At 41.8% G+C, this 24,831-nt stretch overlaps 2 protein-coding genes across 2 annotated transcripts; both read right to left on the bottom strand.

Annotated features, from left to right (window-relative positions):
* Positions 1-2,201: 2,201 nt before the first annotated feature.
* Positions 2,202-10,302, bottom strand: foxa1 (forkhead box A1). Its single transcript, XM_084743126.1, has 2 exons — positions 10,019-10,302; positions 2,202-3,670 (listed from the first exon to the last, which is right to left on the bottom strand). Exons 1-2 carry the CDS (start codon positions 10,082-10,084, stop codon positions 2,507-2,509), a joined length of 1,230 nt encoding a protein of 409 aa, XP_084599252.1. The 5' UTR covers positions 10,085-10,302; the 3' UTR covers positions 2,202-2,506.
* A 12,185-nt stretch (positions 10,303-22,487) lies between these two features.
* sstr1a (somatostatin receptor 1a) lies at positions 22,488-24,013 on the bottom strand. The gene has a single exon (XM_084743127.1). The coding sequence runs from the start codon at positions 24,011-24,013 to the stop codon at positions 22,817-22,819; it is 1,197 nt and encodes a 398-aa protein (XP_084599253.1). The 3' UTR covers positions 22,488-22,816.
* Between the last annotated feature and the right edge of the window lie 818 nt (positions 24,014-24,831).

Below are 24,831 nucleotides of genomic sequence, written 5' to 3'. Positions count from 1 at the left end.
AGAAACCTTTCAGATAAGTTGTCTCTTGTTTTTGCAACAATAAAAAAAAGTGATGATGATGAATTCAGTCTCCACCCTTTTTACACTTAAAATATAATAAATGTTATACGTGTTGAATAGTTGTTGGTTGTGTTTATAAATATGTTTTCTTAAGTAAAAGTGAATTAATATCAAGTTTATATGATTAAAACTGTTTTGTTTTTTTTTCTTTGAATTTGATTACAAAATTAATTTAACAGCAGCACAGACATCAACTTTTTTAAGTTAAAACATAATTTGTTTTTTGGATTCACCAAAGTCAGTAAAAAAGTCAATATAAACTGATATTGATTGTTTTAGGAGGATATTGATCATCTTCCTCCACCTGCTGTCGGTAACACGCTGACTGTGGATAAATATCTCATTCAACCACACTGCAGATAATCCGAACTGTCCCTTTAAGTGTGCGTCGCACGGCGTCGGTTAGTTTCTCGTTTTCAGAAACTGAATGTGATGTTTCACAAGACAGAAACAAAGATCAGTGAGTCGGGAGCCTCGGCGTTCGGGGACCTGAATGATGGTGAATCTGAGGCTCCGCTGAGTTTAGCTGTTTTCTCTTAAATTTGATTGGTGGAGTCGACGCTCAGCGGAGGATTCACATATTCAAACATCAACGGTTTTATGGAACATTTGGTCTGTTGAACGTAAAAAAAAAAAACATGTCTGTGTGCAGCTCGTTGTCTCAGGAGTCACGTTCCTTATTGGACAAATCAGCTCGTCATCATTTACATCCAGATGTGTCTTTTTTTTTTTTTAGAGTAAAAAGATCTCAGACTGGAAATAATCCTGACCTGTGGAGCTGAAATACAAAAATATAAACCAACACTTTTGTGTTTGCTTCCATTTTCATGGGCTGGAGGGAACCTTTGTCTGCCAACACCTCATTCATCCTTGAGTCCAGGTGAACATTTGTGCCAAGAAAGAAGAAGAAAGAAGAAGAAGTTCCCTCAGGGCGTTCTTGACATGTCACAATAGTGTGAGGAACAGACGGCGTGAAACCTTAAAGCCTCCAGCTGCGACTGTAGACGGTGCAGAGGCATAAAAAGACGTTAGACACTGTGCTGTAACTATTTCACACAGGGCTACAGACACCCTGGTTTTCTTCTAACACTAATCAATCACTCCCCATGTCCAAACCTCACTGACCAAACCAATAAAGGCAGTGAGTATTAACCAATCAGAGGCAGAGTTGGGTGGTTCATGACTTTGCCCTCCTGAGGAAAAGAAATGTGGTATCTGCAGCCCGATGTAAAATGTCCACAGGTCAGTGTCTAATCAAACATCATGTCCTTTGATTGTGACTGATCAAAGACACACCTGTGCAACAATCCTGCTGCTAAATTAGCATCACTGTATGCCTCACCTGTCAGGTGGATGGATTATCTTGAGTGCAGAAATCGATATCAGTATCAGAACGATACACACCGATCTGATATCACCTATACTAATAGTCCCAAAATGGGACCTGTATCGTTGAAGAATTAATGCTTCAAGACAACTTTAATTAATGAGTAAAGACAAAGTGTCTGATACATAATGAAGCCGGTGTTGATCTGAGAGGCTTCAGAATGTTTCATGTTTTGTCTTTAGGTGTCCTGTCCTGTCTGGTACGCAGATATTTTGAGCCTTCAATAAAGTCATTGGGACATTGACATTGTTGCTTATGTAATATAGCGTCCTCCTGTCTCTTATTCTGATGATACGTGATTCTGTAGCGTCCTCCTGTCTAGTATCCTGATGATACGTGATTCTGTAGCGTCCTCCTGTCTCTTATTCTGATGATATCTACTGAATACGGACTCTGATATTTCAGTCCTTATTTCTTGATTTGGTTTGTTTTATTGGAGATTTGCAGTAAAACCTGGAGCAGTGGTTTTGAGTTGTCTTTTTTCGTGACCATGAACTGGATTGGACTGACCTGCGTCGGGGTTGTGGGGAAAACAAAAAGGACTCTGCAGAATGGCTCGAAGTCTGACTTGTTTTTGTCAGATCGGTATGCAGTATCAGCCGGTACACAACAAGTTCAGATATCAGAACCAGTAACAGGAAGGAAAAAAATGGTATCAGAACATCACCAGCAAGAAAAAAAACAAAAGTGTCGTGTTTATATTTTTGTTGAGTGTAAATTGATCAGTTATTTTTGAAGCCACTGACCCCTGGATGTAAATGAAGCACCACAGAATGGTTCAACATGGATGTGACTCTGGACTGACCTGAGGACTCTGGTGTGTGTTGGAGGATTTTTCAGACCGTTGGTTGTTTGTGACTCTGTGTGTAGAAGGAGAACACAGACCTGGATCAGTTTACAGGTCAGCTGAGCGATAACGAGTCTCTTCAAGTCCTGGTCCTGGTCTGGTCACAGTGCAGGAGTTCAGAAACCAGATCGATCCGGTTCAGCTTCATCACAGTCAGACAGGAGGTCCAGGACAGCTGCATGCAGAGAGTCCATAAGGAGGAACCCCAGGTACTACGAGGTGTTGAGGAGTGGTCTGGGGTACACCCCCTGGTAGTAGGAGGCCTCCAGAGACTCCATGGTCCTCCCCCCGAGGCCGGATGCCCCCCCGGCACTGTAGGAGGAGTACTGCAGGGCCTCGTAGGCCTTCAGGTCCAGTTTGTGCTGCTGCTCTGACGACGACATTAAGTTGTTGATGGAGAACGGGTGGTTGAAGGAGTACTGTGGGTCCCCCTTCAGGTGCAGCTGGGACTCGTGGGCCAGGGAATGGGGGGGCAGTGACAGGGAGGACAAGAGCTGGGAGCTGGACACCTTCAGGTCTGATGCCCCGCCCACGCCTCCCCGGAGGTCCAGCCCGGGGGGAGAGGCTGCCTGGCTGGAGGAGGGCAGAGAGGAGGAGTCCAGGAGTCCTGGAGGTTTGATTGAGTCCCCAGAAGGCGACGCTCCTCCCCCTCCTCCCCCCGCCTCCTTCCTGCCGTCAGACTTCGGCGACATCTTCTTCTCGCACTTGAACCTCTTCTGGCGCCGCAGGTAGCAGCCATTCTCAAACATGTTCCCGGAGTCCGGGTGCAGGGTCCAGTACGAGCCCTTCCCCGGTTTGTCTGGTGAACGCGACACTTTGACGAAGCAGTCGTTGAAGGACAGCGAGTGGCGGATGGAGTTTTGCCAGCGCTGCTGGTTCTGCCGGTAGTACGGGAACAGGTCCATGATCCACTGGTAGATCTCGCTCAGGGTCAGCATCTTGCTGGGCGCCTGCTGGATTGCCATGGTGATGAGCGAAATGTAGGAGTAGGGTGGTTTGGCATGTGGATAGCTCCGTCTGAACGCCTTGTTGTCACGGCCGCGGTTCAGCCCGCCACCACCGTATGCCATGCTGGGGCTCATGGTGGGACTCATGCCCCCATAAGGGTTCAGACCCATCGAGGCCTGCTGGGCCGACACCGAGGTCATACTGGAAGGACTCAGAGCCCCGCCCATCGAGGCCACACCCCCACCCAGACCCGACATGGCTGCTGGAGCTGAGCCACCCATCCCCCCTACAGGGGCGGGGCTCAGACCGGTCCCGCTGTACGACATGTTGAAGGAGCCTGATGTGGTCCCACTGCTGGACATGTAGCCTGTCATGGAGCCCATCCCGAGACCAGAACCCATCCCACTGCCTGCCATCGGAGAGTACATCTGCAGAGAGACCAGAACCAGTTAGAACCAGAATCAAAACTAGTTAGACTTTGGAGGGTAGACCTGCACAGAGATTTGTTCCTTACTAAACCCCGCCCCTTTGTGCTCTGTGCAGTTGAGCAAATGTGGAACTTCATTCAACTTCCTCGTTCTCCTTCCAAAAACACATTTTGAAGATGGTTCAAAGAGGACCTGAAAAGGACACTCATAGTCACATCTTCAGTTAGCTAATGTTAGCAGAACACTAGCTCGCTACTTAATGATCCATGTAGATTATTTGCTAACATTAGCTATCAGATGTAATTATGAGATAAATGCTAATTCTTCTAAGGGACACCAAGCCCCTAAATTTGGTGGCCCAAATGTAAACTTATGTTATTTAGCCTTTATTAACTGTGACACTTGTGTTGTTCATGTGACCTGTGATGTCACATGTGACTTCTCGGCTAGTTGTGGAAACTGGCGTCACACCGCAGGACATTATGATGATGATTCAACTTAAACTGCAAACGTTCACTCACTCATGTCGTGTTTGTGGTTCTTCTGTCAGGATGTGGTAGTTTGAGCTGGGTCAGTAAATCCAGACTTAAGTAGCCGCGGCACATCTGCAGCTAGCCAGAGACGACTTGTGTTCACTGTTTTCAGAGAGCGTTGAATTGAAAGGTGAGGCAGGTGGGACGTTTGTGGAACGGTAACCTTTGAAGGCTCATAGTGTGGAGATGAAACAAAACTCTTTGTGGCTGCTGGATTCATGTCAAACCTTGGGACTAACTAGCTAACAACTGATGTATGCTGACTTCAAGTGGTGTTGTGTTCTCAAGAAGAACCCACAGAAGCGCACTCCTCATGTGATCCTTACAAACTCGTAAACTTTAAATTTTCTGAAGTCTTTGAGTTCATGAGTCACGAAACGACTTATGAGTTCAATAGATTAGCTAGTAAGTAAGCTAGAGCTTTGCTACAGAGCAAACACAAGCTGATTAGCTTGCTAATTAGCCATGTGGCTTAGCTAGCTAGTCAGTTAGTGTTTTGCTAACATTAAGCTAACTTCAGATGTGACCATACGTGCCTTTAGCAGGTCCTCAATCTTCAACATGTGGTTTTCTTTCTGACATAAAAGAGTCGAGCGCAGAGCAGATCTGAGAACAGAAACAGGAGAGGAGGAAGTTGACTGAGAGAGCAAAAGGGGCGGGACTAAGGAAGGGTCCATTTAGAACCATTTGGACCAGGACCAGGACCAGAACCAGAGCCTGAAAGATGTTTTGGTCTTTATTGTTATCGACACATATGTTAAGTGATCCTGTATGAAAGTTCTCTGTTCCAGTGGCAGCGATTTGTAGAGTAAAATATTCTGCGTCCATCACGTCTCTGTGTTGGACGCCCTGCACAAAATGAGTGTTTACACTGTGTTTATGTTTATGTTTATGTTTATCTTTATATTCTGTACGTTACAGGCCTGTTCTATATGAACAGAAATGTTGTTTTGGTTAATATTGAAGTTTTAAAAACTTCTTAATATCAGTATCGGCGTCGGGCTCTACAGTTTCTCCGGATCAGGTCCAACTGAACAGTGAGATCAGATGGAACCAGTTGGAACCAGTTTAGAACCAGATTAGACCAGTGGATTACAACTAGTTGGACCAGAACAATAGTAAGTTAAACCCAGTCTCTGGTCTCTGGTTCTGGTTCTAAATCAGTCCACATTAAAAACAGAGCAGACCCAGTTAGACCAAAACCAGGACCAGTTAGACCACATCACAGACAGTTAGACCAGAACCAGTAAGAGCAGACCAGAACCAGTTAGGCTTTTTTTTTTTAATCTCTGAGGTCTGAATGTTTTAGATATATATATATTTTTTTTACTTTAAATCATGTTTCACCAAAGTTTACACTGAAGAAAGATTAAATTTAAACCTCACTTCACTCTGAAGATTATTTTTAAACTTTCTGTTGCATCAAAACTTTTAAACTTCAGTTTAAAGTTTTTCATTTGAGGAGGCTGTACTTTTAAAATGGCCGCCATTTTCAGACAAACTGAGAAAAACCATTAAGTCCCTCAGAGAAAACGATCTGAAACCAGCGGAGTTTAATGATGCGTCGCTTCAGTCTGACAGTCGCTGCAAGAGAGTCTCCCTGTCATTTGGTCACATTGATCCTATTGATCCTATTGATAATAATTCAGCCAGTAACTTTTTCTCAAAGGAGAAATTAAAGCTTCATGAAAAGACCAACTGACTGTGAGTTCACTACAAAACAATGTAATATTTTATCAGAGAATACAGTCATTTATTTATACATGTATTTATTTGTTTGTTTGTTTGTTTTAATGTTGATAAGCAAACTTTTCAGCATTTTACATCAATAAACTCAGAATTATGCTGAACTAAGATTAGTTTTCAGTTGTGAACTCTGGATTTACTCATTTTAAACCTGGTTTAGTTGAACTCTGATGAGAACTAATCTTAGATTAAGTTCATCTTTTGTTGTAATTGAGACTTGAAGCAGAGACTGAGGAGGTTAAACCAGCACCTGAAGTCACCAAGAAAAACTCTGGATTCTTGTTTTATTGTCAGAAATAATCCTTTTTGTTTTTTTTTTAATCTCTGAGGTCTGAATGTTTTAAATATATATTTTTTAAATGTTTTATAATTTTTCCCTGCAGGTTCGACCTCTGATCTCTGCTGTGACGACAGACTTACGGTGAGTTATCAAACTGATCAGTTCATGATTTCTGTCTTTATTAATTCTGACTGATCGATTGATCAGATGAGATTAATATTTCCTCCACGATTCTGGATCAATATCCAGCCACTGACGGACGGTGGTGATATTTGATTTGATCTGAGTTCAGACTGAGCGACATGTTCACGTTCAGCTGATAAACCGTCCCGTTTAACATTCATCGATTGATCCTGATCAAATAAAATCACCATTAATTAATCCTTAATTTACCTCTGATCCATGATGTGTCCATTAATTTGAAAACCAAACCTTTTCATTTGAAAAACGCCTCATTAAGTAAATAAAGCGCACATGACATCGATTTAAGATGTTCTGAGGGGATTAACTCCTTAATTAACCCGTGAGACAAAAAAAAACAAAAAACACAACAACAGATTTAAAATGAAGATTATTTTCAGACAGAAATGTTTGATCGTTTTAACGCTGATTGATTGATTTCACTTAAAGTGATCCCGTTAAAAGACCTTAATTAATTCATTATAATCCATAAATGATCTTCTAAAATTACAATTTATTGCTTCATCATTATCACTTAAAAAAAAGATTCTTGGCTCTAATGAACATGAAGTAAAGGAAGTAAAAAGTAACTGAAATATATCAAATCAAAAGTTTATTTATCCTAAAAAGTAAACAGAATGTAAACAAGGTTTATGTACTAGATGACATCAGGAGGCTGTGCGTAAAATTTAAATTCATTTAATCAAATCTGACTTTATTTATTCACACTGATTCAACATGATGGAAAAACATCACATTAAACTCTTAAAATCAAAAAATTACATGGAAAGTTTACATTTAATTAAAATCCATAAAGTCAGAGATTTTTGTTTGTTATGTTTGGATGAAGACGATACGTTGACCTGTGGTACTCGAATGCATCGTGCACTGAGACTCAAACTGTAAAGGCAACATCATCATCATCATCATCATCAGTGGTCACCTCTGACCTTCAGACTGAGTCTCTGCTACATGTTCTTACTAAAAGCATGCTGGGTAAACTCCCATCATGCATCTGCACTTTTTGTCCGTTCTGTTTGGACGAACGGGGACAGAAATCTCCTCTGTTCTCCGCTCAGTTCTCAGAGAGAACCTGAGAGAACTGTTCTATCTGCTGTTTTCAAAGCTCTTATAATGAATCAGCTGCTTCCTGCCTGTTGGCGAAGAACAGGTGGAGACCTGAAAGGTGGAGGGGGAACGGTTCCTTCTTAGAACGTGTGCGTTCATGCATTCATCCTCCGTCAGTAAAAACTGCAGCAGCAGAGGACTTTTATTTTGAAGAACACTTCTTTAGTTTTATTTTTCTATCATAGTTCCTTTATACATAATTAAAAACATTTCCACTGCATTAATTTACAGTGGAAATGTTTTTAGAGGAAATGAATATGATTATAATCAATAAGTGAGACATATTTAATGTGTCCTCCTCAGTGTGGGAACGAAAGCTGCAGATAGTTTTTATATTCACACTTTATATCTTCTATATTTCTATTGTGGGTTTTGATCTGTGCCTTTTCGTCTCCTTTGAAAAACAAGTTATTGATCTCAGCAGGATTTACCTGCTTAAATATGAATTAAATACAATCTGAAAATTAAAATTCAAAGTAAGAAATTCAGTTTTGATTGATCTCCATCACGTGTGAATTATTCTAAAGGATGAAAACAGCTTGTTAACAGATGCACATTAAAATGAGCAGAAAGCTCAAGTAAAAGAATCCAAATCAGAATTATTGATCATTTTAAGAATCACATTGTCACAACTGCAGCTGATCTGAGAGCAGCTTCTGCTGATTAAATGATCAATGATCCAGCTGTTAAAATTCACCCCAAAATATTTAATGATATTTTCACTCTTTACTTTGTCCCGCAGCTGCAATCAGAGCTGATCAGGCCCTGACTAATCAATCAATCAATCAATCAATCAATCAATCAATCAATCAATCAATCAATCAATCAGACAGACAGACAGGTGGAGTAGGTCCGTCTCTGTGTGTGTTTTATTTCTGACCTTTCTGCTGATTATTGATCTAAAATCTTTCTAAATCTAATTGAATCTTTATAATAAACACATCCTCTGTTTGATATGATTATCTATATGATTATATGAGTCTGAATCACATTTTAATTTTTAATATTAAATCAAATGTTGAGCCTTTAATAATAAGTTTCTTTCATTTGATGCGCGCGACCTGCCGCTGATTATTTTTCCTCCACAGGCGGATTTTCATTAAACATTAAACCTATAATACAAACACGAGCTATAAATGATATCATTTTAATAATAATGTAATATTATAAATTTGATATTAAAGTAAAAAAAAAACCTGAGCGGAGTTTTGTGTTTTTTTAACAAACAGAAGAGGCAACAATAAAAATCATAAAGTCAAAGAATTAAATTTCACTTTTCAGCGGCCGCTTTCTCAAATAATCTGATAAAGCATTAAATGTTATTATCAGGCCTGAACTCTGTGATTATCGGCTGATTATTAGTGGATTATCAGATGATTATCAGTCGATTATGAGTTGATTTTTGTCATAAATGTAATTCTGGAACAATCAGCGCAGGAGCGACGCTGATCAGGAAACGATTCTTCCTGCAGCATCTGAAACCAAACTCCTTTTAAAAAAACACAAAATTTAAAGTTGGACTCCTTCAGACTGAGTCACGGCTCAAAAGAACACTTTTATTTCTGCTTCCGGTTCTGAAACATCGAGCTGCGTTCCGTTCCGTTTCATTCTTTATATTCTATTAGATTATATTCTCTTTTCTAGTTTCATTTATTAAAAATGGTCTTCAGCTTTGACCTCTAAATAAATGTGACTGAAGTGTTGGATGTTCAAATGTTTGTCGTCTGTCAGATTAATATTATAAATACAGGATGTCTGCTCTCTTCTTTTCTTTTCTTTTCTTTTCTTTATTTTATTTATTGTTTTGCTTCGAGTGTTTTTGTCCCTCAGATGTGAAATTCCACACATAAATATAAATAAATATATATTCGCTAAATTAATTCCATTTTTGTTAAGAACAAAACCATTCGATGAATAAAACATCGTAATAAATAAAAGATCATAATAAAAAACTAAAGATTTGATTGGTCCATTTTGCGCCGAGCTTCGGCTCCATAAAATCAAATTATCCGACGTTAAAATGATTCAACATGAAAACTAATAAAACGTCTGAATAATCAGCTGAATGCAAAATTCAAGTTTTTTTCCAGGTGTCAGAAACAAACGACTTTTTTTGCTTGTTTGTTTTTTTCTTTTCATCTTTTAGCTCCATCAAGTCATTTAAACTTTTAATAAAATTAAAAAAATAAATTTTTCTCTCTGGTGTAAATATTGAATTTACCTTCAGTTTGTTGTTTTTAAAGTTTAATGAACTTAATAAAAGATAATTGAACTCTGTGATGAAGAACAACCTGCGGCTCACAGACTCATATCTCAACTTTTGATTTTTCTGCTTTTATTCTAAAACTGGTGCAGAATTTTCCGTCTAATCGCAGTTTATAGGAGGACCTGCTGAGCCCGCAGGGCCCCGGGTCTGTCCCGGGTCGTGGCCCCTGACAGAGCCGGGGGAAGCAGCGGTAAAGCGAGCAGAGAGTGACCGACCTCCTCGCTGTAGTATCCGCTCCAGTCCGGAGCTTCGTGTCCCTCCATCTTCACCGTGCCGAGCATGACGGGAGCCCGCAGCCGGATCCTGCAGGTCCCGGTCCTGTCCTCCTGTCTTGCTGACGGTCCCCGGGCTGTCCGTGTGTGTCTGCGGGTCCTGGTCCAGGTGAAAGCGGTCCGAGCCGAGCTGATCCGGGCTGATCCGGGCCTGGAGGAGCGGAGAGCTGCAGAGAGTCAGTGAGGAGGAGGAGGAGGTGATGATGGTGACCTGCGGACTCCTCCTGCTGCAGGTCCAACCCTCCTCTCCTCCTCCACACACACACACACACACACACACACACACACACACACACACACACACACACACACACACACACACACACACACAGCTCAAAGCAAATAATTCACGTTTTATTGCTTCAATAATGTAAATATGATGAAGGTCTCAGTGTATCTGCACTTATTTTATATTTAACATCAGTGTGAACATGAAGCCAGTTATTTACATTCAGACTGTAGAATTCACACTTTTTAATGATAATAATAATAATAATAATAATAATAATAATAATAATAATAATGATGTGATGAGTTTTATTATATGGAGATCAATAACAGATTAAATCTCTTTAATTCAGACCTGTCCAACATATGGCTCGGGGTCCAGATCCGGCCCACTGACAGGTTCTATGTGGTCCACAGACCATCATGAGGTTCAGGTTGAGGTTCTGTGTTCTGCAGGTGGATGTATGGACACTGCATCACTCTGTGGTGAGAAGTTTGTCCTCTAAAATTAAAATTCTTCACTTTCTGGGACAAAGTATTTGACAGTATGGATATCTGATTGTCCCAGCACTGCTCTCTCTCTCTCTCTCTCTCTCTCTCTCTCTCTCTCTCTCTCACTACACTTCTTTAATTCCTGTTATTTAGCTGCTCGGGACAAAAACGTCTCTGTCTGACGTCCTGAGACTGAGACTCGACAATCAACTTCTTCTTTCTGGTGCGTTTAGGAACAGCTCGGACAAATCCCACTGAGTTTTAAGTTGTTCTATTTCTATTTTTATTTATAATTATTAAAACTAGCAGTGAAACTTTACTGCTCGCTGCCCTGATGTCACTTTGGATTATATGTAAATAAAGAAAACTGGCTGATGTATCGATAAATCATTTTTACTCCCTGATATCGACATTAGCTGTGGATCAAACTGCTCAGTATCAGTCAGGCTGAAAAATACATTAACCTCATTTTAATCAAAGTGCAAATAACAAGTCAATTAAAGGACAATAATAATCTATCAAGTCTTTTTCGTGGATTATCTGCAGGTTTCCAAATCCATTTCTGAATTTTTAAATTAACTGAGGCCCTTTGAGGTTAAAAAAAAAAAAAAAAATCACCATAAATAAATGAAATGTTCACTCAGGGTCGCCTTACTCACATCACAGATGAAGAGCAGACATGAGGCTGAAAGCTCTGGGAAAAGGCAGGAAGTGAAAGTCTGAAATCAACCTTCTCTGTGAAACTGAATCAATCATTTCTTTTTTCATCTAAATTCACTTTATTTACTCCATAATGATGTAAGTTAATAGTTTGATAATTCATAATTAATAGATGGACTGAAACACTAAAATGTTTAAAGGGGAGAAAACAGAGAATCTGTTAAAAATACAGTCATGTGTCACATTATTTTATGTAAGAGATCATTTCTGAGTGTAATTATTACAAAAATAAAACCTGACAGGTTGATGCAGGGTTTATTTCACAATAATGACTCACAGTTTAATTATCCTGCTTATTACACGACTAATTACCACAAAAAAACAATAATTTAACATAAAATATTATTTAAAAATGATTATATGATTTAAAAATAATTTTATTCCTCTTCCAGAGTCTGATCAGAACTGTGTTCACAGCAAACCTCAGGATGCTGAAAGAAAGTCATGTAATACATTGATATATATTATATTTTAGTTTGACAAATTACATTTAATCGGTGTCTTTATCCACTGATGAAGACCCTGAGACGTGGCTGAAAGCTTCTGCTTAGATAATATTTCCGTTATAATAAATTAATCCAATCATTTTTCAGGTAAAACAACTTAATAACATCAGTTTACGGTGAACGGCGTGTTCCTGAGCTTTCAACCACACGTCGTGGTTTTCATCAGCTGACCTTAACTCCATAAAATAATCCATTAAAGTACCAGAATATATTATATATTATTTCAGTGCCTTAATGACACAGTCTGATTAAAAAGGGTTAATTAACATGAAGATGAAGGATATTTAGGAACAAAAAAATAACTTTATTTAACCAGAAAACAAAAATCATCATTACTTTAATGAGTTTTCTATAGTCTTGATTATTATTGTTATTGTTATGTTGTTACTGGTGATTCGTTACCATGGCGATGATGGTAGTAATAATGACAATGATAATATTGATGTCATGTTGCTGTTAGGATTGTCATTATTATTATTATTATTACTAATGTCATCACTTATTTATTTTTTCTGTTATTGTTTTTTGTTGTTGTTTTTGTTTGTTTGTTTCATTACCTCACTTTTTTCTTTTATCTTTCGTTTTTTTTCTTCTCACAAAAAAATGCCAGGATGCCAACATTTCTTGTCCTTTGTGTGGTTATGATTTATATTACAGAATGATATGAGCTGGCAGCTCAATGATAAATCAATAAAAAGCAAAAATCAGTTTTCTGCAGTGAAGCAGAGATGTTTGATCATAAAAAAACAAAACAAAACAGATTCATCAGTCAGATCAATTATAAAGCTCAGGATCAATCATCAGGGTTTATTTTTATATTAAAATATGGATGAATTAAGTCTAAATGTAGAGAAATAAACCTGCTGAAGTGTTTAATGAAGCCGTTTCTTCTCCCAGTGCTCCCAGTTCACACCCTGTCCTGTTTGCTGGTTTTTATTCTGGTCGACTGGTTCCAGTCTGCTGCTTTAAAGCTGTTAATGAGCGAGTAACAGAGCGGAACAACTGATCACTGGCCACCATTATCACACTGGATTAACTGGATGAGCCACTGGATTAAAGGACACTTACACCCAAAACACTGAGAGGAGACGAAGAGGCGGAGGAAAATAACTTTATTTAAAAAACTGCAGTTAGACAGTAAAGTAGTGTTTTTGTTGTGTTTCATCGTTGTTGACTCACTTTGAAGCTTTTAGTTTGTGGCGTTGTCTTTAAATAGTGAAAGGTAAGATTCTGTTCACCTGACTGAGTTAAAGTCATGAAGGTAACACAAAATATTTAATTATTTCTGAAACTGATAAAATGAAAACATTTTAAAATGTTTTCTGTTTTAGCTTACTGACTTTAAAGGACCAGTGCGTAGGATTTAGTGACATCTAGTGGTGAGCTTGCAGATTGCAAACACCTCATCTCTCTCTCCCCTTCCAAGCCTGCAGGATTAGGTTGGTTTAACTGATAAAATTAATTTACGTTGAAAGTTAAACTCCCCCTAGTGGTGCATTTGAGTAGTGTAGGCTGTTTGAACTTCCTGTCGGTTAGACAGGAAGTGATGTTTTCTGTTGTTACAGATTATTGGAACACAGGAGGACGCACAGTAGCCACAACACCAACAAAAAAAGCAGAAAACATGAAAACTGTTGAAGTGTGTATCTAGAGCTGGTGTTTGGTTTGTCCATTCTGGGCTACTGTAGAAACATGGCAGTTCAACATGGCGGCCTCTCTCTGTAGAGGACTCCTTCCAAGGTAACAAAAACACAACTATTCTTATTTTCATCATGAAAATGGTCTGATGATCGTAATATTACATTTCTGAGATGCTTTACCTCGAAGTAAAATAACAGAGATGCAACAGCAAATTAAACATCTAGATTTCAGATCGATCCTCAAACTGTCAACGCAAAAACTTGAACCACTTCATTAGTTTTAAGAGAAGCCCTGCTGCAAAATGTTGGAAGAGAAAGGCAAACAGTCCTGTTGCAAAGCTAAAGATTTTTGGATCTAGTTTAAGATTCAGATCAGTTAAGCTGATTGTTCTCTGTATGAGACCGTTTCTGACCCAACAACTTATTTCAGAGTTGGACCGGGCCTTGTCTGGTGTACAGGGGGAATGAGGACCAGTTGGTCAAATGTTGTCTCTCTCAGTTGATGCAGAGTCGATTCCCTGAGGTCAGAGCCATTTTTCTCACGGCACCTGCACCAAGCGGTGTCTAAGGTACTTGTTGCACAGTTCTTGACCTTTTGGACCTGGGAAAGAGACCAGATGGCTGCAAAGATCTAGACCAGTTAGATCTCGATCACGAGATTAGAGTTCCAGCGAAAAGTTCTGGACCTGCTGGACTTGGAATAAGTATAGGGTCACTTTGCAGTTTTGGACTACTAAGACTTGAACTATGAACATCACTGCTTTTGTTTTGGATCTCAGAGAATCCAGTATGTCACTTTCTTCAGGCTCGTATCCTGGGTCCCGTGCTCCAGAACCCTACAGTGAGCCTCTTGAACCAAGTACAGATGGTCAAGGATTTTGCAGCAAATGGTCCAGAACTCCGCAGTGATTGTAATTGTGTGTGTGTTGTTTTTTTTTATATTATAGTGTTTTTTAGCAGAGAAATTATTCTCTGTTACCTGCCCAGGGACTACAGATGAAAATGAGCTTATAGCTAACTCTGGTGTGGCTAAGTGCACTGTCCCTGTTAAATAAATAAATAATAATAATAAAAAAAGGCTCTTATTCCTGGTCCAAAAGGTCCAATCTGCAAACAAGGCTCTTATTTCAGATTCAGCTGTTCCAAAACTCCTACCTGACCTGAGCTCTGATCTTGGATTCAAAATGTCCAGAATTCAGCAGGAGGCTCTTAAGGAGTTCTTGATCCAGACCTAGCTGGTCTAGAACTTTCCAATGAGGGACATCTGGCCAGGGTAAGAGCCCTGGTAGATTTTTTAGAACCAGTGAAACTGGGCTATGAGCTTCAGTGCAGAGTTCTGGACTTTTTGGACAAGCGACTGCCATTGTACAAAGTTCTGAGCCAGATTTCACAATTTTCTTTTCTTTTTACCTAATTTAGAGTTTAGACTTGGACTAAGGGCTTTGCTGTAAAACCCTTGATCTTTTAGACCCTTTTTAGGGTCATTTTTCTTTTGGGTCCAAGACAGAAGAGTATGTCACTTTTTTCAGTCTCTTATTCTGGGTCCACCTGGTCCAGAACTCTGCAGTGAGCCTCTTAAATCAAAGGTCCAAAAGGTCAAGGTCAATTCAGGTTCAACTGTTCCCAAACTCTATACATGAGCTCTTGCCTTGGGTTCTAAGTGTCCAGAATTCAACAGAGGGATCTTAGATCTGGTCTAACTGGTCCAAAACTTTGCAGTGACTTTCTTAACACGGGTCCAAAGGATCCAGAGCTCTGAAACAAGGCTCTTGATTGATGCCTAACTGGTCTGGAACTTACCAGGGACTGTCCTTGAACAAAGTTCCTAACCGGACTTAGAGCCTCGCTGTTTAGGAGTTTGGGACCAGTTAGTCCTGGACTAAGACCTTTGGCCTTGAATTCTTGACCCTTAGACCCCTGTTTAAGTCCACTTTCTTTAGGGTCCTCATTCTTTTGGGCCCCAAAGAGTAGAGTATGTCACATTTTTCAGGCTCTTATCCTGGGTCCAAAGTACAAAAGATCAAGAACTGAGTGGCAGGGCTCTTGTTCCAAGTCAAAAAGGCTCAAACTGCAATGAGGCTCTTTCAGGTTCATGTCTTCCCTGACAGTTTGGACCAGGGATTCTCCTGGTGCAAGGTTCTGAATCAGTTAGAGCTGAATGAAGTCTTGCTCCAGTTGCAAAGTCTCTCCCTTTATGGGCCCATTTTGACCAAGTTCTGGTGGAAAAGGTCCAGTTTGACCTGTTCGTGGCTCGGAGGACTAGGGCTTGGTATCGGTACTCAGTACCTTCATGGTATTGGCTGAAATAACCCAGTACCAAGTGGTAATTAATTTTTCCAGTCAAATGTTACCTGCCTTCAATCATTTTTGTACCCAGCTCTTGCGGTGTATTTGAGGGAGGTGGGAGTTCAACATGCCAAGAAGTCACCAGAACAAAAAAAGGTATCAAAATGAAGTACTCCATTGGTATCTGTACCACTCCAAGGGTACTGATATTGGTGCTGGTATTGTAAATTTTTAAACGATCCCCAGCCCTACAGAGGACTCACCTGTTTTCCCTCCATGAAGCCAGAAGGAAACAAAGTGAACAAACCTGGTCTGAGCTGAACTGTGCTCCAGTAATTTATGTTCCTGTTTGTGTGTTTCAGGTTAATGTGACTGAAAATATGGAGGTCCTTTAAAAGCCTGGTGGAGCTCTTTCACGGTACGGTGCTGATGTCATCGCGCAGTCAGTGTGGAGGCTGGAAGTTCCTGTTCAGGGTTTCTGTGTGAATCAGAGGACTGTAAATTGCGCAGCCGTCACGCTAAAAGCTCCTCAGTGATAATTATCCTCTGACTGAGTCACCTGTCACCTGTCCATGACCTCCTCACACAGACAGACAGACTCCAGCAGACAGGATGTGAGGTCATGAGGACTTGACACTGATGGGCAGAAACAAACTGAACCTGAACCTGAACTGAACCTTAAACTTTGTTGCTTGACTTTCTTTATGGTCCTGAAGAAAGAGTTGTGTCTCTTTTGTCTTTTTTTAGGGTTGTCTTTCTGTAAGGTTTTCTTTTTTCAAATGTCCAATTTGACATTTCTCCATGTGTTTCCTTTTGTGGGGAGTTCAAGCACTCTGAAACATTTCTCTTCATCACTCTCTCCCTCCTCATCGTCATCTTCACATACAGCTGTTATCTCACTGCTTGAACTTTGGGAGGTCAGCAGCAGCAGCCAACGTCAAAGTTGAAATAATTTGAACCTTTAGCGCAGCGCCCTCAGGAGGAAGGTACACCACTTCCTGTCAGGTCCCTCAGACAGAGTGTGAGTGTGTGTGTGTGTGTGTGTGTGTGTGTGTGTGTGTGTGTGTGTGTGTGTGTGTGTGTGTGTGTGTGTGTGTGTTACAGCCTGTTATTAAAGTCATGTTGATGGCTTTGTTTCTCCCCTGAACTCTTCAACTCTGTTTTATCAGTCCGACTATCTACACACACACACACACACACACACACACACACACACACACACACACACACACACACACACACACACTTCCTCTGCTGTCAGTCATCTTGCTGCTGCAGACAACAGGTGAGGTGAGTTTACCTGAAGGTCGAATGCTTTTAAAGTGTCTCACCTGAACATCAGATCATATGACCTGTGACCTCACACCAGCCCCTGACCCTCCAGTCTCCCCTGAGCTCACCACACACACACACACACACACACACACACACACACACACACACACACACACACACACACACACACACATCTGTATTTAGACTATGATATACACAGTCCCCCTGCATTCCGTTCAGTTACTGCAGTATTACACTGAAGTACAAATCTGAGGTACTTGTACTGTAGTTCAGTCAACTTTATTCTTTTATTTCACCACATTACAGTAGAAATATTTTACTGAACTACATTTATACTGCCCGTCTGTCTGCTCACCTCTCTGTCTGTCTGTTGTTCAGGTGTTGTGGACAGACGTGAGGACAAATTTCATTTTAGTTCCTCAGTGTTTTTGGTGTCTTACAGAGCCTGGTCAAAGTCTGGTGACCTCCAGTGACCTCTGATGACCTCTGGTGACCTCAGCACAGGTAAACATCGGGTGTCTCACCTGAGATCTGCTGCTCTGACCCTGATTATTAACAAGGCTCTGCTCTGACAGCTCTTTAATTAGCTGTAAATTTAAAATGATAATGTTAATGTAACTCTTGTTCTCTGCTGGTTCTGTCGGTTCTGTTGTTCCTGTGTTCTGCTCTGTTTGTTCCCTCTGGTGTTTTTTGCTGTGATGTGTTTCAGTTGTCAGGTGGATGCTGCCACCTGCTGGTTTCTTTGATAACAACAGTTACAGTGATGATGATGATGATGATGATGGTTTTCAGTTTCTAATGTAAAGTCAGTTGGCAGAAGAGTTCTGAAAATCTGTACTCAAATAGAAGTACTGTTACATTACTGGAGTATTACTTTACTAAAAGTAAAACTACTGCAGTTAAAAATCATATTAAGAGTTCTCTTTTTTTAGGGTCCACTTTATTTATGTTCCTCTTTTTAGGGTAATCTAATTAGATTACATCGTGCACTTAAGTAAAAGTAAAATTGGAAAAAATACAATACAATACAAAAAGTACAAGTACTCAAAAAAAAATTGAGTAGCTGTAATTAGTTACTTCCATTCTTTTGTAAAATAGAGACAGTCATGAGTTACCCTGTCAATCTGTCTCCAGGGGTCTCCAGGAGCCTCCAGGGGTCTCCAGGGGTCTTCAGTAGCTTCCAGGAGCCTCTAGGGGTCTCCAGGGGTCTCCAGGGGTCTTCACAAGGTTCCAGGAGCCTCCAGGAGCCTCCAGCGGTCTTCAGGAGCTTCCAGGAGCCTCCAGGAGCCTCCAGGAGCCTCCAGGGGTCTCCAGGGGTCTTCACAAGGTTCCAGGAGCCTCCAGGGGTCTCCAGGGGTCTTCACAAGGTTCCAGGAGCCTCCAGGAGCCTCCAGCGGTCTTCAGGAGCTTCCAGGAGCCTCCAGGAGCCTCCAGGAGCCTCCAGGGGTCTCCAGGGGTCTTCAGGACCTTCCAGGGGCCTCCAGGAGCCTCCAGGGGCCTCCAGGGGCCTCCAGGAGCCTCCAGGGGCCTAAACACATTAATCCAGCTGCTGCCGTATCATGTTCCCTGGCAGAGATCTGAGTGGTCTGAGACTGTTTTCATCGTTTAGTGGAGGAGAACCTGATCGCATCCTGCACTACATTACCCAGAATCCACCTGTGAGCTGAGAGGAGGATCACACAGAGTGTACGTTTCCTCTGCTGCCACAAGATGGAGCCAGAACCAGCAGAACCAGCAGAACCACAACACATGAGTACAAGTACGTCCATGCGCTCCACAGGTTTTTCAAGTCTTTCCGGTAACAATTATTGACATGATCAATTAATCTGTTGATCATTCTCTCTTTTAATTGGTTACTTGTTTGATCCATAAAATATCAGAAAATAGTGAAAATTGATCCTATCACATTCTTGTTAGTTGAAAAATAGATCCAAACGTGACAACAGGTGAATGTGTGGATCTATTTTTCAACTAGTGATCAAGCTGGTGATGATTTTTCCACTAATCGATCAGTTGTTTGGTTCAGAAAATGTTGAAACACGTTGATCAAAGTCGAAGATGACATCCTCAAATGTCTTGTTTTATCATTATATTTATCTCATTACGTACAAATAATTTCCAACAGGATCAATAAATGTAACTGTCAGTAAAATGATGATCATTTTTTACATCGTTCATCACAGTGTTTGCATTATTATCTGTGAGTGTGTGGTTTCTCTCCACATCACATCACCATGGTAACCAAATCTGTTGCTTCCCGCGGTGTTGTAGCAGAAACTGTCCTCCACTCTGCAGGCTGTGTGTGTGTGTGTGTGTGTGTGTGTGTGTGTGTGTGTGTGTGTGTGTATTCAGGACGTGCTGTTCCTCCTGGTTCTCAGGATTAAAGACTGATTGGCTGATTGGAGAGAACAGCTGTTTTTCCATATTTTCAGTCGGATTATTAATCTGTGCTTTCACTCGCTGACTAAAAATAACTCCTCGGCTTTTATTCTGAAGGCCAGAGGTTCATATTATCCCCCCCAATGCTTTTATTTTGAAGGTGAGAGGTCCAGCAGGTAGTGCCAGAGCTTTTAAACCTTCTTTTTGATAATCCATTAATCACTTTGAGTCATTTTTTCAAGAAATAAAGTCCAACATCTCTGATTTCAGCTTCTTAAATGTGAATATTAGAAGACAAGACATTTGAGGACATTATCTTAGACTTTGATCAACATTTTTCACCCTTTTTCTGATATTTTATGGACAAAACAACTGATCATTTAGAGGAAAATTATTACCATTTTGATCACTAGTTTAAAATCATGTGAAAACTGTTTGGACCTGTTTTTCAGTTGACAAGATTGTGACAAAAGCTAACATGTTAATGAGAGCTAACATGGCTAATGAGAGCTAACATGGCTAATGAGCGCTACCATGGCTAATGAGAGCTAACATAACTAATGAGAGCTAACATAACTAATGAGAGCTAACATGGCTAATGAGAGCTAACATGGCTAATGAGCGCTACCATGGCTAATGAGAGCTAACATAACTAATGAGAGCTAACATGGCTAATGAGAGCTAACATGGCTAATAAGAGCTAACATGGCTAATGAGAGCTAACATGGCAGGCGACTTAAAGTTAGAAGAACTCATGTTTTAATTTTTGAAGTGTTCTGAAAATAAATATTATATTTTAAGTTTAATTAACTTGAGTAAATAAAACTTGTATATTTACGTTAAGTTAATAATAAAAGATGAGTTGATTCAACTAAATTACGGTGACTTTTTTTTTTACAGTGTTTAAATATCAAAATAAAGTCAGCATTTATTTTTTTCAAAGTCACAACAGACACACAGACTCTGTAAAAGTAATCTGATTACACTGAATTTGTGTGATCATTCTCCTCTTTGTCTGCCTCACCTGAGCCGTTGGTGTGACATCATCAGCGAGGTGACCTTCACGCGGCTGACAGCGTGTGGTCCATCTCATCAGTGATGATGAGATGGACCACAAATCCTCCAATCTGATCAGAGAAAAGCTTTTATCATCAACTTTATTGATCCAGTCAGGTCATCATCATCATCATCATCATCATCATCATCAGGACACTTTATCATCAGAACAAAAGACCAACAGCTGTCAGAAAAGATCCTGTGGGCATAAAGATAAAAACTGAAGGAGAGATATCAACTACGACTCCCATGGTGCAATTCTCAAACGGCCACAAAGCTTATTTTTCTGTTGTAGAAACAGTCTGAATCAATCTGATTGGGGATCAGTTTAATGTCATGTTGCAAAGATCGTTATTTCTTGATGACATCATAAATAAACGTAGAAGAATATAAATACAGATTCAATATAAATACAGACAGAGGTGCATTCTGGGAACAAAGCTCAAAAATAATTTACTGTCTGTGTATTTAGAGTTGTTGAATTCTTATTTTCTTTAAAAAAAACAATTTATTATTTCTCATATTTATTGTCAACAAAGTGATGAACCTAAACAGCAGCAACAACTGATCAATAACTGCATTTGATTGGCAGCTCAGTGTCTTACTTTTACATTCAGTGAAGTCAGAGGTCAAAGCAGGAGGCGGAGCTACAGCAGAGACACCTGAAGAAGAGCTGCAATCAGACTGAAATCCACTTGTTGGCATTTCCTGGTGTTGCATGGCTAAATGAAGGAGCTAATATGGCTAATGTGGCTAACAGTATGTAACATGGCTGTCAAGAGCTAACATGGCTAACAAAAGCTAACATGGCTAACAAAAGCTAACATTACTGGCAAGAACAAACATGGCATGGAAAACAGGAGCTAACAAAACCATCAGGAGCTGAAATGGCTAAGAAAAGCTAACATGGCTAACAGGAGCTAATGTGGCAGACAGGAGTTAACATGGCTGATTGGAGCTAATATTGCTAACAGGAGCTAAGATGGCTAACAGGCTAACATCAGCAGTCCGCAGATTAGTTCATATCACTGTCCTCACGCTCACTGCAGCCAATCAGCTTCTGTCTTTACTATGTCTCCACGCCATGTGTTTTCAGGTTGTCTGTCTGTCTGTCCGTCCTGTTCTTGTATCTCAAGGACACTGAGACAGAATTTCTTCAAATTTGGTACAAACCTCTACGGGGACTCAGGGATGAAATGAGAAGAGTTTGGATGTCAAAGGTCACTGTGACCTCACTAAATACGTTTTCGAAACATGTGAAACACATTTATGTCAAAGATTTATGTCAAAATTTCACAAAAATATCTAATAGGATAAAACAATGAGGTGATGTCATTGTGACATCATAATGTTCAGCTCTCAAAAGTTTGACGATGATATGAGCCCAGACAAACATGCGTGTAAACTGCAATCTGACGGGTTGATTGGCCGGTTTCACAGGTCAAAGCTCAACCAGACTGAAGGAGGCGGCTCAGTTCATGTTCCACAGAATGAGAAGTGAATTTCTGTCTGACTGCGCCGTTAGTCTGACATCATCGGTGTGACATCATCACATTCATGTTGTTCATGTCTCTAAAAAAATATATAATAAGGTCCAGATCCTCCACAGCTGCTGGCTCACCTGTCCAGGTGTTCGGTCCGCATGATGTTCTCCATGTTTGAATCGAGTATTCAGACCTCGCTTAGAGACGTTTGACCTGGTACATGTTTGGCTTTAATCATTACGTGTTTCCTGTTTCTGATCAACCAATCAGCTTTCATCACCACAGTTACCCATAACACCCCTCTCTGTGTAGATCTGGACATGGACACGGTCTGGCCCTTTAAATAAAGGCAGAGCCTTCGTTTTCTTGCTCCATATTTCTGCACGTTTTCTGAAAGTTTACTGAAACGGACCAAACGGGGCAGCAGTACCACCGGTGGTCATGGGGGGCGCTATAGCAGCAAGAAATGACAAAGTAGTTTTAAAAATTATTGGAGACGGCGTCCGTTGTCAGTTAGTGAGGCAAATTCTCCATCCACGTGTATCGATGAGGAACGTTCGACTCTGGGCGGCGCCCTCTAGTGGACATGTTGCCAAACGTCCACGGATGAATGTGGGCAGTGCAGGTTTGCTTTGAGTAAAACGCACAGATCTTTTAAGTCCTGGTGCAGCTGTCGGGGTTCTGACCACTTCCCGGAGCTGGCGTTCTGGGCAGGGCTGCCTCGTGGTCGTCCCCCTGGTCCAAACTGAGTCGGCGGCTCTTCAGGGCCGTGCTGCAGTAGTCCAGGTAGTCCAGGGGCTCCTCGGGGGCCTCCATCCAGCGCAAACACAGGATCCGCTGGAAGGAACGGCGGAAGTTGTCTGACAGGAAGCCGTAGAGCAGTGGGTTGGCGCAGCTGTTGGCATAACCAAGGACGACAGCAAGCTGGCTGAGGGTGGGGTCGTGACGCTGCAGGAAGACGCCCACCAGCTGCACCACGTGGAACGGCATCCAGCAGACCACAAACACCGACACCACCACCGTCACCATCACCGTGATCTTCCTCTCGGACCGCCGCCGTTGCTGCCAGCCGGCGCGCAGCGCCACCACATGCAGCTGACTCAGGATAAGCACGTAGCACAGACAGATGGCGAGGACAGGGAACAGGAAGCCCATCAGGAAGGCATAGACCGCAAACGCCGCCATCCAGCGCTGCTCTGGCTCCGGCATCTGCATGTTGCAGGCCACTGAGCCGTCGGAGTTGGGGACAGTGGAGGAGAAGAGGATGATGGGAAGGATGACGAGCAGCGAGAAGAGCCACACGCACACGTTCACCAGCTTTGCCACAGTGGGCCGGCGGTACCGGGATGCCCGCAGCGGGTGCACTACGGCAATGTAGCGGTCCACGCTCAGCACCGTCAGGCAGTAGATGCTGGTGAACATGTTGATGGCGTCCACGCTGAGCACGAGGCGGCACAGCGCGGCACCGAACGGCCAGCGGCGCAGCAGCGCGGCCGTGACCACAAATGGCACGCTGAGCATGAGCAGCTCGTCCGCCACCGCCAGGTTCAGCAGGTACAGGTTGGTGGCCGTCTTCATCTTGGCGTACCTGAAGATGACGTAGATGACCATGGAGTTCCCACTCAGGCCGACCACGCACACCAGAGAGTAGATGGACGAGATGAGAGCGGCGCTCCCTGCGTACGACGCGCCGCTGCTGGAGCCGGAGCTGTTAATGGAGCCGTTCAGCAGGAGGAAACCGCCGGCGTCCTCCAGAGAGCTCAGAGTGACAGGAAGAGATGAAGAGGAGGAGGAGGAGGAGGAGGAGGAGGAGGAAGAGGAAGAGGAAGAGGAGGAGGTGTTCAGCTGCATGACAGACTGATGGTGGAGAGAAAAATACAAACATCAGCTCATCGCCGCTGCTGCTGCTCAAATGATCCGAGTTCAACCGGAGAGACGCTCCAGCACTGAGAGAGAGAGAGAGAGAGAGGGAGAGAGAGAGAGGGAGAGAGAGAGAGAGAGAGAGAGAGAGAGAGAGAGAGGGAGAGAGAGAGAGGGAGAGAGAGAGAGAGAGAGAGAGAGAGAGAGAGAGAGGGAGAGAGAGAGAGAGAGAGAGAGAGAGGAGAGAGAGACACACAGAGAGGGGGAGGGGAGGGGGACAGACTTTCCGTCACACTCACTGTCCTCTGTGTTATAAATCTGGAGTGGAGGGAGGTTGTTGGTCTGTAACAGCTGATCCTGATGATGGACACTCAGTCGTAGCGTATTTCACAGGACACGTTTACACAACCAGGAACTTAATAACACCGAGAACACAGAACATGAAAGCACTTTCACAGTGAATCAAGTTATCAGCATTCATAAGTGAACAAATCATCGAAAGTTCTCAATCGAACTTCTTATCAAAGGTTTCTAAAGCTGCTGTCATCAAATAAAAACGCAGACACAACATTTAACAGGACGAGGTGGTGATTCACACGGTGGCCATTTTCCTCTGACATCACACTAGACCTCAGATGTCGTCCTGCCGTGTTCCGGGTTGTTTCGGACGTATAAATGTGGAAAATCTGACAAAACGTTCTCACGTCGCCGCTTATCGATTGATCAGCAACTGAAAACACGATGACAGAGAAAATCTGGAGGGACATCAGGACGTATTTCAAAATAAAACTCCATTAACGACTGTGAAA

The sequence above is a fragment of the Lutjanus erythropterus genome, chromosome 18 (genome assembly GCF_056507025.1).
Source record: "Lutjanus erythropterus isolate fLutEry1 chromosome 18, fLutEry1.hap2, whole genome shotgun sequence".
Lineage (NCBI taxonomy): Eukaryota > Metazoa > Chordata > Actinopteri > Lutjaniformes > Lutjanidae > Lutjanus > Lutjanus erythropterus.
This window is presented reverse-complemented; position numbering and strand designations above follow the sequence as displayed.